Below are 18,100 nucleotides of genomic sequence, written 5' to 3'. Positions count from 1 at the left end.
CCACAGTCCCTTCCCAGAGGCTATTATCCCACTGCTACTATAGGCACCATCTCTCCCTACTATACCTGCTATCCCACAGCCACAGTCCCTTCCCAGAGGCTATTATCCCACTGCTACTATAGGCACCATCTCTCCCTACTATACCTGCTATCCCATAGCCCCAGTCCCTTCCCAGAGGCTATTATCCCCCCACTGCTACTATAGGCACCATCTCTCCCTACTATACCTGCTATCCCACAGCCCCAGTCCCTTCCCAGAGGCTATTATCCCACTGCTACTATAGGCACCATCTCTCCCTACTATACCTGCTATCCCACAGCCCCAGTCCCTTCCCAGAGGTTATTATCCCCACACTGCTACTATAGGCACCATCTCTCCCTACTATACCTGCTATCCCACAGCCACAGTCCCTTCCCAGAGGCTATTATCCCCCCACTGCTACTATAGGCACCATCTCTCCCTACTATACCTGCTATCCCACAGCCCCAGTCCCTTCCCAGAGGCTATTATCCCCCCACTGCTACTATAGGCACCATCTCTCCCTACTATACCTGCTATCCCACAGCCACAGTCCTTTTGGTACTATGGGCACTATATGTTGGTCAGTAGTTGGTCAAGCTTTATACTCCAGTTATTTATCGTTTGATACCTAAAACGTAATTTTTCAGGGGCCACACATTTGCCCTCCCTTTGGATTCCCAAAAGGCAACTGCAGTATAAATCACCCAAGCACATTAACCTCCAATGGATCACCTCCTTGTTCAGAAGTTTATTTTTCTGGTTTGCAACCACAATACTTCACTGTGGACATTGTGCTGCGTCCGGCTCTTTTTCTCGAATGCCGCGGCCGTTATTAGACGTATAAATCCTCCTGGCTGGGTGCAGTGCAGTTAACAAGATTCAGCCCTTCAGATGTCCACGTGGATTCATCAATGTGGAAAAACAAAGGAGCAGTTGCCTTCCCCGGGGCACCAATCTGAGAGCTCAGAAATGCCGCAGTTCCCTTTGATTGTGAGCGCAGGACGTCTCCATTGAAATGTCAAATCAGAGCAGCTGTTGTGCTTTGCTTGACATATATTTTAAAAGTCGTACTAATATAGATCAGCGGGAGCCACAAGCTATGGGTGCCGTAGCTCTGCCTGCACAGTCAGCTGACTTGCATCTATTGAGTCGCTCACTAACCCCATTTTCTGCCCCTTGGGCATCCCCGTGCCAGCAATTCACCAGCCTATGGATGCCGACATAATGCCAGTGCAACTTGCGATTGATTTACCAACACGGGCCCAAAGTTGCACTTGCATTAGTAAGAACCCATGGAGCAACTGAGTCACCCGCAATAGATCTCTGCTATTGCGGGCAACAAACTGCTCCTAAAAGTCTTTGCACTGGCAACGATAGGAGTCACCGTCGAAAAGCCCTTTGCATCGCTTCTTTTTCCAAAGTCGTGCAAAGTTGCCTGCAGGAAGAAACTCCGGATTACTGCGTTTAGTAGCCGTGCAAAAGTAGCTGCTACTAAGTAACTCTGTGTGACTTCATCCTTAGGGTAAAGACACACGGAGCTACTAGTAGCAGCTACTTGTCGCGGCTACTAAACAATGCTGATCGTTTACTGACAATTTTCTTTTTGTTTTTTTTTTGTTTTTTAATGGCGGGTGCGGCGGCTAATCGCTGCAACTTTCCAACAATAGGTTAAAGTACAAGTTGGTGCGACTAATTGGATGTGCGGATTCTATGCACGGGTTAGTCACCGCTACTAATTGCTGCATGTCTTTGCCCTTAGCAGAGGCAATTCTAAGTATTGTCTGTGGCAGGGTATTTTCTGGCATTTAGTAGCCGTGACAAGTAGCTCCATGTGTCTTCACCCTTATGCTGCTGTTTTTGGAAAAAAAATTGCATTGTGGGTAAAACATAGCAATTTACTCTTTTATTATTATTATTATTATTAACATTTATTTATAAAGCGCCAACATATCCCGCAGCGCTGTACAATAAGTGGGTTACATACATTGGACATACAGAGTAACATATAAATCAATCAGTAACTGATACAAGAGGGGAAGAGAGCCCTGCCCAAAAGAGCTTACAATCTACTCTTTGTTCTTGTGTTGGTAAATGAGCCCTCCCATGGAATTGATACTAGGTGCACTTAGGTTTTATATTCAGTTTCAGACTGGGGTGTACGGGGCCCACCGGGGCTCTACCTCAGGGGCCCCTCAACCCAGATGCAAAATCGTCCACCTTCTGCCAGTCTTTCCCCGCCTCCCTCTGGGCACAGATGCCGTGGTGCATTCCTTTTACTTGCATTGCCCCACCGCCCCTGTAGGATATACACTGCGTCACGGTGCTTTTGCTTGCAGATGTGTTAGGGGTGGGGGTGGAAGGCCTGTGTTTCTGGCAGGGGACGAACCTGGTGGGACCCTCAGGGGCTGAGGTCCGACCCTGTATATATCCTTATAGGTTGATGCATAAATCATAGTAGCACCAAAATATATTTTTATAGTAGAAACTCATATTTCCGTAGCTGCTACAGAAAGGGTTGGATTCATAAACAGGTGTAAATTTTCAGCTGGATTAGTAACCCATAGCAACCAGTGCTGTTGACTAATTACAGCTAATTGCTGCTTGGTCACTATGGATCGCTACAGTAAGTGAAGTTGTGTCCTACCTCCATGTGTGGGTGGAGAGAGAACTCTTGGCTTGGCCAGAAGGCTTTGGCTGAAACATCTCATTAGCTTGTCAGTGCCAGGGGTTTATTTTCAGCAGGACCCCAAAGCTGAAGCCCTCAGGAAATTGAGTAAACAACGCTATAGTCTATATGGGAAGTCTTTACAGTGATCGAGACCTTTATGCTTGAAAAGGATATGGGAAACATGATGTATTCAACCACTACTCCATTGAATGCAGTTCAGCTATTGTCTGAAGTTCTCTTTCTTTCTCACTTGAATTGGTGAAGGAGAGCCAGCCCCAAGGTGGCATTAATTATAAACCTCATCTGCCAGGAGCATCAGTCCATGAAGGCATTGTGACAAAGTGTTGCAGTTGGTCTTGTCTTGGCCTCTGTACTTCTGTATCCTTCCAGTCTTGCCTTCGTTTTTTATATGTTTTTCACCTTCTCTCAACTTTGTCTTTGTTGCACCTGGCCTTCATGTTGGTTTAGCCTTCACCTTGGGTTACTTTGGTTCAAACACTTCTAGTCTTGTCTTGTCCATGTCTATTGTTGTATGATTTTGTCCTTTGGTGTATTGTTGCTCTTGACATACATGGAAACATCTTGGCATACATAGAAACATCTGGTTCACTGGCAAAGCTTCCAAGGAAGTGGAGTACCCATGATCACCCAATGGTCTTGACTAGTAGGGGTTTTCAAAACTTCCCTTTTATTGTTTTGGTTCTGTATGTGGATCAATAGTCAATAGTTGGCAGCCTGTTCATGGGTAAATTCACACTTGTGTTCTGTTGCACTTGTTTTGGCTCTAAGTGAGTAATTACTGAAAGTCTTGCTTCTCAGACCAGGCAAGAAATGTACAAGATTTCCAAAAATATGTTTTGCCTTTTCAGTGCTATTTATTCTCAGATATTATGTAATACAAATCCATTCATGGTCTTTCCATTCTGCTACCATGGCCCCTCCAAGATTTTTGGACTTGACTTGACCACTTTTAGTGGAAAATTGATCCCTAGGTCTTAGCCCTAGACCTAGACCATGGACATGGTCTAGGGGATCTTGATTGAACCTATCCTTACAGCAAAGTTGTGTATTTAATGTGCAAGATAGTGTTCATAGTCTCATTCTAGCTTGGTGCCCATGCATTTCCATGGATCCTTAACCTTGGATAGACCCTCTTTGACTACAGATTCCAGGATCCCCCTGGGCCAGTTGTTCACAAACTGTGGGCTGGCTCTGCTTGGTGTAGGAGAATGTTTAATGGTTATGAGGGCTCAACCTGAGGGTCACCTACAGTGAGATGTGGGCTAAATGGCCATTTGCACTCCTAAATATAGCTAAAAACCCATCTTTGAGGTTGGTAAAGGTCAGATTTGGAATAAATATGTGTTTGCTCCCCTATATAGTCTTAAATGACTGATACAACAACATTTTCATTGATCTGTACCCATTTGGTTGGACCTTCAACCACTATCATAAGCCTTAAGGTCCTCATACACGTTGAGATCTCGCCAAGTGAGCAGATCTTCACCCGATATCCCCACCTACGGGTGGGCAATATCGGGGAGCGTGTAGGCTATAATTCAGTTGTTTGGCCAAACGTTCGAATTATATTGGCGGCAATGGGGCAGTCGGTTAGAAAATTCAGTTGGATCGAGGACCGCATCGGCTCGTTGATGCGGTCCCTGATCCGACTGAATTTTCTAACCTGGCCGATCGATATCTGCCCAATTTCAGGTTTGGCAGGCCCCTCGTTTCTGCCCCTACACTGGCCGATAAGCTGCCAAATCGGTCCAAGAGACCCATATAGGCAGCTAGAATCGGCCCGTGTATGGGGACCTTTAGAGGCTACTGAGATCTGGGAGGTTACTATCTACGCCTCTCCTAGACAGCTGATAGCCACTGGGGGTTTCCCAGGGATTCCGGCTAGCCCGACGGACCGCAAGAGCCGCAGATGCCATTCCTTCCACAGCCTGGGAACTCCAATCATTACTCAACGCCTTGCCCTTGCCTTTTCTCGAGATATTGCCCATACGGTACCTGACATCTGAAGACTATTTTAAGATCATTGTCTTCTCACTGTCAAAGCACAGATGGAAAAATGATTCATATTTGGAGGAGCTAAAAACATTATAAGGAGTAAGAAACCGTTGCTAAGAGACTTTTTCTTTTCCCTTTTTAATAAGTAAGTGGGGCATTACTGGCAAGGCAGCGAATAGCAGCAGCGCAGAGAGAACTAGTGTAGATTATTTCGGAGGAAGGTATGAGAGACTTGTGGGTGAGCTGAACGTTAGCAGCCGGCGCGGTGACAGCCAAAGGTAAATATTCCCCTACATCAAAGTGGTTGGAGAATTTTATCCATGGCTCCTTGGAGCACTTCTGCACCGGCATATGAGCCGAGTTGCTTTTAACCCTAATGCTTCCACCGTGGAATACTATCCACTACAAAACCTGGCCGAGTAGTTAATTGCTTCCACTGGGGATTGGCGCTTAATTCTCAATTGATCTGTTTGGCCAAGAGAAGAAAGTCGCCGTCAGCGCCGCTGATGCACTAAAATGTGCAGCCTCCTGGGACTTCCATTGCAGGGCAGATGATGGGCATCGGTTTGGGGGTAAAAAAACGATCTTTCCTGAGTGTTTTTAGGGATTTAAAGAATAAAAATCCAGGCGATAAATGTAATATAATACAGAAGGCTTGGGGTGTGCTATATACATACTGTGCTCCCAGTTCCCTATCACTGCTGTATATGAGATTTACGCAATGTGGGGGCTGCAGCCGAGGCGGTCCCCCTCCTCTACCTGCCGGGCTGACACTCGCAGAGATTTAGCAGGTCTGTTGCCTTCTTTCTTTTCTTTCCAGCATTGATTTAATTGACTTAGTTTTGGATGATTATAGTCATTTTCTGCTGCATTACAGGGAGGTTGCATCCGTGTGTAACAGGTAGATCGTTATGGGGATGCTGCGTAGCCATGGTTAATGCTCGTCGGGTTGTTTTTGATGGGTAGATTTCATCTTGCAGGGGTAATTAAAGCAGATCTGATACAGGCAATGAAACTTCTGTGGAATTAGATGCTGTATAGGAGCCTGTGCAGCCTGCAGTACCTCGGTGGTACCCGTGGGCTCGCTCCATTCACAGAGCAGCTCAGGCTTTGGCTCCCATGAAGGTTTGTGCTCCAAGCTTTCTGCTGTCTGCTCCGTTACATAACAGCAAATACAAACAAATGCTGATGGTTTCAATGAGGCTCCACACATAAACAAACGCTCATTAGATTCCACTATGCATTCTACATAGACCCCCAACAGCAACAGGACTTCTGTTTGTGACCACTGCACCCCAAGAGAATGCTTAAAAAGTCTACGTTGATCCGACTAACTAACAATATGCATTGATAAAGATTTAATTGAGTTAAGAGGACATAGAGGAGAAGAAGGAAATGAGGAGAGACAGTGGTCCCTTCACATTATAGTAGCGGACAGAGCAGCACTAAGATATCACTGAAGGCAATAGTAGAATCCATGAGCATCTCGTGGCCCCTGGCCCTGACGGCAACAGCTAAGCTTAATTATATCAGGCAGTTGTGCTCATGTTGTAGCACATCATTCATTTGACAGCTCAGCTCCAGGGTGTTCCTCCAGCCAGATCTTGTGGGACAACCTCTAGCCTCAAAGGTCACTTTGATCAATAGTTGGAGTTACACCAACAGAGGGAGATTTGGTGTCCATCCATTTCAGCATTATCACGTTCCTTGGGAAAGTAGGGGTGTTAATGACATTTTTAGATTTATTACATAGAAGAACGTCACCCAGCAGTACAAGGAGACACGTCTGTTAAAGGAGAACTCCAGTAGATCTTCCATTACACCAGGCCAAAAGCTAGCAATTACTGAGGAGGAGGCTATGAGAGTTTCAAGCATTTGGCTTCTCTCGGGCACCATTGTGTTTCAGATTATTATATACTATATAGATGAGTTGGCAAGGTGAGTGGATCTGGGCTTTCTTGTGTCACTTACTATGGACATGTTCTCCTTAGAAGCCCCATCTTGTCTAGAGAGCTTTATAAATGAGCATAAGCAAGAAGGTTGACGTTGGAAAGGGAAAGCTAAACAATATTTTAGGGTGCATTGAAACTCTGGGGTATAATGGCACAGAGGGAGTTGGGATTTCCAGGGATGTTGATGATTAAAATGCCCTTCTTTGAGTCTGTGTGAACCCTGGAACTTTTGCCTGGTCCAGGTCGGTGGTAGCTCTAGGCTTCCCTAGTGTCAGTATCCACAGTTGAGCCCCAGTCATCAGAAGAGGCAGGATGGACGCGTTGGCAACCATGTGTTTGGATGCAAGTACCTTAACCAATTGCGTCACTATACACTTTCCATTGCATCCATTTTAGAGAACCTGCACTTGTGGGTCCAAAAGTAAATGACTCCTCCTGACTTCTGTGCTTTTAAGAAGTGGCTTTTGGCAGTGCTACTGACCAGGCACTTAATGCCAGAGCGAAAGGGCATTTCGATTGCCATGATTTTCCTTGGAAAATGCCATTGTCATCATCATTATTTATATAGGGGCAGCATAGGGAACCCACCCAGCCTGCATGAAGCATTGCCGATAAGGAGAGAGGCATGGCTGGGCAGAGACCTTGGCAGAGGGACAAATTCAGTATTTTGGGATCATTAAAGGACTTTTCTGATTTTTGTGAAATTGACCCGGGATTTATGCTGCCATGTGTTTTGGGTTATTATATGTGGGTATTGGCTACCTATCTATACCTATAGTGGGGCATATTATGCCTAGTCCCAGAGCATTCTGGGTATTAGCGGAGCAGAGAAAGTAGGGCCCACCTCCAACCTTCTCAGATCCCCCCCCCCAACTCCCTGAACACTTTGTCCAAGTCCTTACCCCCCTACTGGTACCAGGTAGTAGATGGGTAGGCAGTGGACAGGATCTGGCCCAGGGAGATTTTTCCCAATATCCCCCAAGTACTGGCTCTCAAACAATCCACATTTACACTGTACAGTGTCAATCAGAGGTGTACAACCTGTGACCCCCCCCCCCCCCCGGTCTGGTTGAACTACAACATACCCTACAATGCCATTTCCCTTGCCTTACAATTGCCATGCGTTGCCTTCATCTACTCCTTGCTGCCTTCTAGCTGTTTTTATGTAGTTTAACCAGTAGCCAAAGGCTTTCAGGGGATGCTGGGAGTTCACTAACAGTTGGATATTGAGCTTATATATTCAGTAAGTCTGTAATGTTGCACCCAGGCCCCGCGCTAGCAGAGACCGCCTGGATATCGATCCCCCTAAATCTGCTTTTATCTGCTTGGTTTCACAGAAAAGAGCCGCTGATTATCACCCCGTCCCCTTGGGTGAAGTTCCCGGTGCTTGTGGTGCAGCCGCGCGATGTTAATTGTCCAGGAAAACATTCCTAGGGCTAATCTGGCACAGCGCAGCTTTAACTCCTTGCCTGACAGCAGCACTGCAAAATAATAAATACACTTTTCTTATTTTCTGTTTGTAAGATATGGGCAGTTTTATACCGCTAGGGCTAATGGGGCATTAAAGGGGTAGTTCACCTTTAAATTAACTTAATATGATATAGACACTGATATTGTGAGACACTTTGCAATTGGTCTTCAATTGTTATTTTCATCTTTTATTTGATTTGTATTGTTTTTCAGTTATTTAGCTTTTTGTTCAGCAGCTCTCCGTTTGGTATTTTAGCATCTGGTTGCTAGGGGATTTCCAAACCTGGCAAGACTTATATGGGCAGTTTTGCCCAGATAACAGTCCAGCATGGCCCATACATGGCTGGTAAACTGATGGCCCAGTCTGGAGGGACCCGAAGGTGTATGGCCACATTTATGTGCAATAATTGGGTTCTGCGAGTGATCTGAGACTTAGTGAGTGAGATGATCGGTTCTGTCAGTTTAATGCTATTAGTTCTAGGTACTGATATAACTAAACATTGCTTGGCCCTGCAGCGGGGGTTCCACCTCACCCCTTTAATACTGGCCTTATATTAAATTCACACCCTGCATGGCTAAGTAGGAATTCTTTTTTAAGCATGTTACATGGCTGCACATAAATCGGTTCAGTCTGCAGCATGCATATAAATGAATTACTAATTAGCCGTGCAGGATGTAGATTCAATTTATGGCCAGTATTAAAGGGGTGAGGTGACAACCCTACCCACAGCAAAATCATTTTTGACTACTTAACCACTTACCTGCAACTGATGGTGGAACCTGCAGTGTTGACACTCGGGTATCTGGAGGTATGTCCTGTTGATTCTACAACAAATTGTGTTGCACAAAAAAGCCTAGCAGTCCTATCTGATCCCCCCATTGTAAGCAGCAGTCCTGCCCTGCTTTATGGCTGAGATTCTAGCTATCTGTATAACAGAGCATTCTGTCACAGTGGCACAGATCCTATCTGACCCCCCCCCCCCATTGTAAGCAGCAGTCCTGCCCTGCTTTATGGCTGAGATTCTAGCTATCTGTATAACAGAGCATTCTGTCACAGTGGCACAGATCCTATCTGATCCCCCCATTGTAAGCAGCAGTCCTGCCCTGCTTTATGGCTGAGATTCTAGCTATCTGTATAACAGAGCATTCTGTCACAGTGGCACAGATCCTATCTGATCCCCATTGTAAGCAGCAGTCCTGCCCTGCTTTATGGCTGAGATTCTAGCTATCTGTATAACAGAGCATTCTGTCACAGTGGCACAGATCCTATCTGATCCCCCCCATTGTAAGCAGCAGTCCTGCCCTGCTTTATGGCTGAGATTCTAGCTATCTGTATAACAGAGCATTCTGTCACAGTGGCACAGATCCTATCTGATCCCCCCCATTGTAAGCAGCAGCCCTGCCCTGCTTTATGGCTGAGATTCTAGCTATCTGTATAACAGAGCATTCTGTCACAGTGGCACAGATCCTATCTGATCCCCCCATTGTAAGCAGCAGTCCTGCCCTGCTTTATGGCTGAGATTCTAGCTATCTGTATAACAGAGCATTCTGTCACAGTGGCACAGATCCTATCTGATCCCCCCATTGTAAGCAGCAGTCCTGCCCTGCTTTATGGCTGAGATTCTAGCTATCTGTATAACAGAGCATTCTGTCACAGTGGCACAGATCCTATCTGATCCCCATTGTAAGCAGCAGTCCTGCCCTGCTTTATGGCTGAGATTCTAGCTATCTGTATAACAGAGCATTCTGTCACAGTGGCACAGATCCTATCTGATCCCCCCCATTGTAAGCAGCAGTCCTGCCCTGCTTTATGGCTGAGATTCTAGCTATCTGTATAACAGAGCATTCTGTCACAGTGGCACAGATCCTATCTGATCCTCCCATTGTAAGCAGCAGTCCTGCCCTGCTTTATGGCTGAGATTCTAGTCCCCTGTACATAGAGATACCATTAAACTATGGCAGCCCAAACGTACAGGTTCCCTTCTGTAGAACTTAGGGCTCCTGTGGGCATAATGTTAATCAAATCAGAAATCCCTGTGTTTGGTTATTCCCCAGTCGAGTTTCCCAGCTGTAGTAAGGCCTTTGTGCCCAGAATAACTGCGGCTAATCAGCTGGGCGGAATAGTAGTATGTCGGCGCTCACCCCCTAAATGGGATCCGAGCAGCTGCTTGTTGTGTTTCCCCACATTTCAGCACTTAGCATTGTCGCCCCGACGCTCCCCGATGGCGCAGGATGCGGCTCTTTTCTGCACAACTCATTATCCTTTCAGGGAGCTGTGATTAGCCCTTGTGGTCTGGAACAATGAAATAAAGACATATCTGAATATCAAATCATCATCAGAAAAGCAGCAAGCGCACACTGTGTTTGCCAAACAAGCCCTATATATGTATTTATATGTATTTGTATATATATATATAATATAAGCATCTTGGTGCGGGCAGGGGATGGAAACTTTAGTGCTGGGACATTATTGCTGTATATTGATGTATTAGGGTAATGATAAGGGGACACCAGGAGGTTATGGGCTGGGAATATCCCCTTGGCTCATTGTCGTTAGTCTATTATATATACATAGAATATTTTCATAGCAGGCTTCTCCATATTTCGCCCTCCCATGCACTCCGTCAGGCCCATCAGTTCTGTGAGGAGGAGAAATCTTGCCTAAATGGTTAACAGTACAGCGATGACTGGTCTAGTAACCCATAGCAACCGAGCAGATGTATGCCTTCAAGCAGGCAATGCCACTAATTGGTTACTAGGCCTGCCTTATGCTATAAGGGCTTGTTATTTGAGATGCAGGTTTGGGCGCAACCCCATCAGCCAATTGATATTATTATATTCTGCCTGTTTTTGCTCATGTGCAGTCACAACTGCATTTTATTGCTGGCAACTTTCACCGAATTTTTTTTAACTGCAACATGCTCCATTTTTTTGTCCAGAATATGATACAACCAATCCTGTACTGGCATTGAAAATAGACCCTGGTATTTCTAGTACACAAACAGCCCCCCAGCAGCCCAATAAATAGTGACTGTCTATGGCATCTTACAGCAGCTTTTTTGCAATTTACATTCATTATTATTATTTATTTTTTGAATTTCAAGATATTAAGGGTTAAAGTACAGTTAATATGAATGCATTATTAACAGCGCCACCTGCTGGTCACTTTCCAAACATGAAGTAGTCGAAGACGTGGGGGAAGTTGTCCGGAGAAAGAAAGAAAGAGGGCTGATCTGATGTTCTTCTGGTTAGGGAAGATGTGAGAAAAGTTATCTGAGGTTTCTAATGTTTCCTTAACCAGAAGAACATCAGATCAGCCCTCTTTCTTTCTCCTGGCAACTTCCTTGGCTACTTCATGGTTGGAAACTGACCAGTAGGTGGCGCTGTTGGGACAAAATTCATTCATATTGTACTTTAACCCTTAATAATTTATTAACCCTTAATAAATTGTTTAGAATAGCACCGTCATCAATTTTACATTAACTCATTTTAAAGGTTTACTTATCCTTTAAAGATGCTCACATGGATCCCGTGAATAAGGGAATAAGGTTCATAAGTCAACAGTCTAGAATCCTGGCATAGTTCGCTCATAGATACGAAACTGGCAACAGGACCGAGTACTTGGAGTAGGGTTCTTAGTGGGGTCCCTCAGGGTTCTGTATTTCGTCCACTTTTATTTTTTTGTTTATTAAAGGACATGTTGAGTCCGTTTCACACAATGTCGCAAGGGAGGCCTTGTAAGGGGGTTGCCTTATCTTTTGAACACCTCCTCCCCCAGTGAAATAGACTTTATTTGTCCTTTAATGTCTTAGGACATTGCAGCAGGATCTGGACAAACTGGCAATCTGGGCGGCTAAGTGGCAGATGAGATTTAATGTTGCTAAATGTTATACAAAGAGAAGTAGTGGGGTTTGTATTCCCTGGCCACTCCCACTACAGTAGGGACTAGTAGTATTGTCCAACCCAACTCTTGCTAGAGTCCTCCACAAAACCAGTTCTTGAGATCCACAACCAGCCCGACGCACAACTGCATTATCCACAACCCAATCCACCACCCACTGACCATCATTAAACAGAAAGTGCTGTTGCTGCAAACCAGAAGTGACATCATCATGAGTGGGCGGGGTTATAAAAAAGTTTCAAGAGGTAAAATAACATAGGTAACATAATATAAGCTATGAACCCGCAACCCGACCAGTGAGTCCTACCCACTGCAGGCCTCTCTTGTTAAATATAAAAATAAATGTTGGATTCCGTACCCTTTACAAAAAAATGACGTATCTCCGTCGAATATGATCATTTTTCAAACTATATTCATTTTTTTTTTTTGTTTTTCGTTTACAGGTTGCTATTATTGCTGGAAACTTTGAACTTGCAGAATTTATTAAAAACCACAAGGAATCTGATATTGGTGAGTAAAAAAAATACTGCCATTGTCATAGAGATTTGTTTGCCGATCCCTCAGGTAATTGTGTCTCTGAAAAGACTTTTCTCAGTAGAAACGGGATTAGCGGGGTGTTGTTGCTTCTCCATATTTTTGGTAGGCCGGAGTACTCTTTACACCAGTGATCCCCAACCAGTGGCTCAGGGGCAACATGTTGCTCCCCAACCCCTTGGGTGTTGCTCTCAGTGCCCCCCAAACCAGGTAGTTATTTTTGAATTCCTGACTTGGGGGCAAGTTTTGGTTGAATAAAAACAAGATTTCCTACCAAATAAAGCCCCCTGTAAGCTGATAGGGTGCATAGAAGCCCCTAATAGCCAATCTTAGCCCTTATTTGGCTTCTCCATGAACTTTTATGGTGCTTGTGTTGCTCCCCAAGTCTTTTTACATTTGACTGTAGCTCACGAGTAAGAAAGGTTGGGGAACCCTGGTTTATATCTATACTCAAGCTTATTATTGCTTTGCATGAAGAACTTTGTGTCCGTGGCTGTTTGGAGATGGACACTATGGAGAGCATACCATGGAGGACTCTTATGGTGCAGTGTTGATGTTGGTTGCTTACCTTTGGCCAATAGAAGACCTCAAACAGATAACCTGTCCCATCAAAGTGATGTCTGCCAGATGCCAAGCTCTTTCTGCCCACTCTTTCTGCCATGTTGTCCCTGGCGTTAGCTACATGGGGCATGTCCTTGCTGAGCAACTTAGTCATCTTTGAAGAGAAGGTGGGATAAGTTAGGTAAACCAATGCAAAGCATGCAACATTATTGTGCCCCCTTCAGACTGCTGAAGAGTTCCATTGACTTCTTTATCTATATATTACATCTTTATCTATATAATACAACCTGACACCCAATGCAAATAAGAAAGAACCCCCTTCCCAATGAAGCCATAGCTTACATATGGGCTTGTCCAGTGTAGTCCCCCTCCTGTAGTTGTGTTTGTACGTGCAGGAGCAAAGCTATGGTGGCTTATGTGGCATAAGGATGCTGGCCATGGGTGTCAATGGGATACAGGAGCTCTATGCCATATACGTCATTATTGGAAGCCATGTACACTTTGAGTTTATTTCCCCTTGAATGTACAAATCTAAGCAGACAAACAGCTAAAATCAAAGTTCTTCAGCCCTGGGTACAGGCAGGGATCTACAGACAGGGTCCCCAAGGTCCATAATAATAATTATTGCATTGCAACATTTGGTGAATTTGGGGTTTATTGACAGGCTGTTCCCTTACCCTTTTCTTAAGCCTTTTAGAGGCGCAGCTTGTTTTGTTTTGTCAATAAGCCATAGATTTGCCACTTAATCTATCCCTGCAGTGAATTAATTTCTAACCCTCGATTTCTATTGTGATGAGTCCCACCAGTCACTAGCAATCATGGAGGGAAGGGGAAACATCACCAATAGGGCCTATATTCTATTTATATAGAGTATGATTGTTCTGATGGGATGGGTCTATACCCATCAGTCCTTTCTTATTTTCACCACAGATCTACTGTATATGACACCTGTATCTTACTTTGTAATATTTTTGAGAGTGGGCCCTGAAAGTCAGGGTCTCTGGGAGTGGAACCCAGTCTGACGTTGGATAAAATAAGAATGTGGTCTGTAATTGGGTCTAATTGCAATCAATATCCAGGGAACGAGGATGTCTGTTGTAATTGTTCCTTGTAATTGTTGGCTTTCCAAAAATCTCATGTAACTACTATGTAATGACAATATCTGTACATATATGGCCAGCTTTAGGCACTTACTGTAACTTTGGGGCTGCCCTGCCATTGTTTGCCCTATTTTTCTGCCCCTGGACAGAATGTCCAAGACCAACCTGTACAATTTGTAGACTTCTACCTACTTCTAGGGTTCTACATGCCCCTCATCGGTATTCCAGTTCTGCAGATGTGCTGGCAAATTGTACATGGATTGCTTCCAAAGATATTTACAGTGACATTTCACATGTAGGGTTAACAGCGAGTAGGGTGGCACTTTACTGATTGCTGAAAACCAAGGAAAGTTAAATCTCACTCCTGCTAGGGAGGCTTGAGTGTAATTCCTATGTCGGCATCTGTCCCTCTCTCCAGGGACCCTGAGCTTGGAAATGATAGAACATACTTACTTGGTATTTTAATACCAATCTTCAGGTATTAGAGAGTCGCTGCTGGATCATGGGATTATAGGATGACATGAGATGATTGCTGGGCTGCGACTACCCTGACCTTGTACAAGTGGGAGTTTAGTTACCAGTCAGGAATGGGCATGTTGTTGGACTACACCTGCCAACATCTGCTGAATGCTAGTGGAAAGGGATTCGTAAGAGAGAATTACAGTGTAAGCGTTCTAGAATGAATAGAGCGCCCATTGTGTGTTTCCTTTCTGGTAGTGCATCTAGTAGAAGCATCTAAAATAAGGCTGTATATACAGAGACACGTTTTAACGTCACTGCTGACCCTCAAAGTGCAACCTGTATTCGCTGCACCGCCGGTAGAATAAATACTAAGACACTATATGTTCCTAAGGCGATTTCTTTGGATGAACAAGGGCTGCCATGGTATCAAACCCCACTGAGCTAACTTAATGGGGTGGTTCCCCTTAGGTTAACTTTATTATCTTATAGACTGGCCTATTCTTAGCAGGTTTTCAATTGATATTGTTTTAAAAAAATTTTGTATTATTTGCCTTCCTCTTCTGCCTCTTTCTACCTTTCAAATGGGGGTCACTGACCCCGGCAACCAAAACAAAACGATTCCTCTGTACGGCTACAATATTATTGTTATTGTTACTTTGTACAGGTATAGGACCTGTTATCCAGAATGCTCGGGACCTGGGGTTTTCCGGATTCCGTAATTTGGATCTCCATACCTTAAGTCTACTAAAAAAATCAATAAAACATTAATTAAACCCAATAGGATTGTTTTGCATCCAATAATGATTATTTATATCTTAGTTGGGATCAATTACAAGGTACTGTTTATTACTACAGAGAATAGGGAAATAGTTTTAAAATTCTGAATTATTTGATTACAATGGAGTTTATGGGAGTAGGGCTTTCCGTAATTCAGAGCTTTCTGGATAAGGGATCCCATACCTGTATTACTTATCTTTCTATTTAGGCCCTCCTCCATTCGTATTCTTGATGCTTTTTCAAACCACTGCCTGGTTGCTAGGTTAAACTGGACGCTAGCAACCAGATAGCTGCTAAAATTCCAGCTGCTGAACAAAAAGCTGAATATTTCAAACCAATGAAAAATGAAGACCAATTGCAGATAAACTCAGGGATATAACTCTCTACATCTCTCTCTTATTAGGCCTAATTCCAAATTCCAAATGATTCCTGTCGCCCCCAGTAAACCAGTCCCGTTTCTTCTGTTTGTATTCAGTGAAATAGATAAAAACCAGTTGTAAACAGGGGGGGAAATGATAATCCCTGGCCGTATTTCATCCCTGGCGCAGCTGTCTGCGAGTTAATGAGCACGAAGGGTTTAGGCAGTATGTGTTAAACGCTGGATTTACTATGGCCGGCCAAAAATGGAGCCCCGGAAAAAAGACAATGGTGGTAGGTGCAAGATCAGCGGCTGGGCCAGTTTGCCCCGGTTCCAGCACTATATACTCTACAAGATGATGACCCCTCGGATTGGATAATGCCGTTGGATACGCCGGGGGCTGCGAAGCCGTGATCTCTCCGATGGGCTGTGCCTCCTCCTGTCAGAAAGGTTTGTGAGACGCACGGAGCTGGTGTGTGTGTGAGTGAGTGTGCGAGTGTGTGTGTGCGAGTGGATGCTCCGACTCCCCAAATGTGCACAGTGTTGCTAGGTTCCCGGCACTATTCCTGTATAATTATACAACGTGCCGCTTGAGCTTCTGCGCAGGTCCTGGGCGTCTCAAAAAACCCCCCCATACTTTTATTTTTTTTATAACATAATTTTAAAGAGGTTTCTATAATTATCCATGCTTGCTGAAGGTAATTGCTGCAATCTGGCAGGGGGAGAGCGAGGGAACGCGGCCGCTCGGATTCCATGAATAAACTGGGAATGTACTGAATATGTTACCTGCCTCTATTCTTGGGAAGGGAATAGTGACACCAGAGGTGTAATAACTGAGAGAGCTGGGCCAGCGGCTACTGGGGGGGGCAGAAGTCTATGAAGTATATGGGACAGTAATGCCTATACTGTGTATCTTATCAGATCTTTTGCAGCATTTAAAGCAATACTGTCATTGGAAAACTTGTTTTTGTACAAATAGAGCTTCTCCAGCAGAATCCTACATTGTAATCTGTTTTTCCCATGGGGCTAGCCATATTCTTCATTTCCCAGGGTGCCACAGCCATGTGACGTGTGCTCTGATAAACTTCAGTCACTCTTTACTGCTGCGCTGCAAGTTGGAGTGATACCCCCCCTCACCCCCAGCAGCCAATCAGCAGAACAATGGGAAGGGAGCAAGATAGCAGCTCCCAGTAGGTATCAGAATAGCACTCAATAGTAAGAAATCCAAGTCCGGCTTGGGACTCCTCCAGTTACATGGGAGTAGGAGAAACAATGGGTTAGTTGAAAGCAGTTCTAATGTGTAGCGCTGGCTGAAAGCTCAGACTCAGGCACACTTTACTGCTGTGCTGCAAGTTGGAGTGATATCCCCCCTCACCCCCCCAGCAACCGATCAGCAGAACAATGGGAAGGGAGCAAGATAGCAGCTCCCAGTAGGTATCAGAATAGCACTCAATAGTAAGAAATCCAAGTCTGGCTTGGGACTCCTCCAGTTACATGGGAGTAGGAGAAACAATAGGTTAGCTGAAAGCAGTTCTAATGTGTAGCGCTGGCTGAAAGCTCAGACTCAGGCACAAAGCACTGAGATGGCGCCTACACACCAATATTACAGCTACAAATACATTTGTTGGTTCAAGAATAATAGTTTAAATGGCAGAGGGAATTATTTGCTGTGTAACAGTGTCATTTAGAAATAAAAAGTGCCCCATAAAAATCATGGCAGTATCCCTTTAAGGTAGGCAAGATAGTTTTACAGCAGTTCTGTTTTTTATTACTATTCTAAAAAAGAATCTTTGTTAGCTTGAGAAAGGACCAGGAGGTCCGAAATGATGCTGTGTCTGTGCCATATGTAAAATAAAGGAGGTTTTATGAAAATGAAATGGGAGTGCTGCAATTTCGATATATTGAGGATGAGTGATTTTGTTGGTCCAGCAACGCTATCCAATGTTATTGTCCATACCAGGAGATCTTGATTGTGGCTGCTGAGACTTGGGATATACTTTGTAGAGATTCCACCATTAATGTTCTGGGAATGTCCCTGAGCCATTGTTGGAGTAATACAACGCCATGGCCCAGCTGGTGTAGTCATCCTTTGTGCTTCTCGTGAACAGGCAGGCTCTATAACTGGTCGCTCATGAAAAGATGGTACAACTTCCAGGATTTACAGAGGGCATGAGCAGGGGCACGATATATCACCTTTAAAATAGGACACCTATGAAATAAAGCCAATGCTATTTTACAGAATTGTTCCTAGATCCCCTACATCAAAAGTAGGTTATGTCT

General features: G+C 44.5%; 1 protein-coding gene across 7 annotated transcripts in view; it reads left to right on the top strand.

Annotated features, from left to right (window-relative positions):
- Positions 1–18,100, top strand: part of shank2 (SH3 and multiple ankyrin repeat domains 2) — a 310,238-nt gene that overhangs the window by 126,204 nt on the left and 165,934 nt on the right. For all 7 annotated transcript variants that reach the window (XM_031899735.1, XM_031899734.1, XM_031899733.1 and 4 more), the window contains one exon: positions 12,472–12,538. In XM_031899735.1, coding sequence (XP_031755595.1) covers positions 12,472–12,538 — 67 coding nt within the window. The remainder of the gene's footprint in view (positions 1–12,471; positions 12,539–18,100) is intronic.

This window comes from Xenopus tropicalis, chromosome 4, assembly GCF_000004195.4.
Source record: "Xenopus tropicalis strain Nigerian chromosome 4, UCB_Xtro_10.0, whole genome shotgun sequence".
NCBI lineage: Eukaryota > Metazoa > Chordata > Amphibia > Anura > Pipidae > Xenopus > Xenopus tropicalis.
The sequence above is the reverse complement of the archived record's forward strand: the minus strand, read 5'-3'. Positions and strand labels throughout refer to the sequence as shown.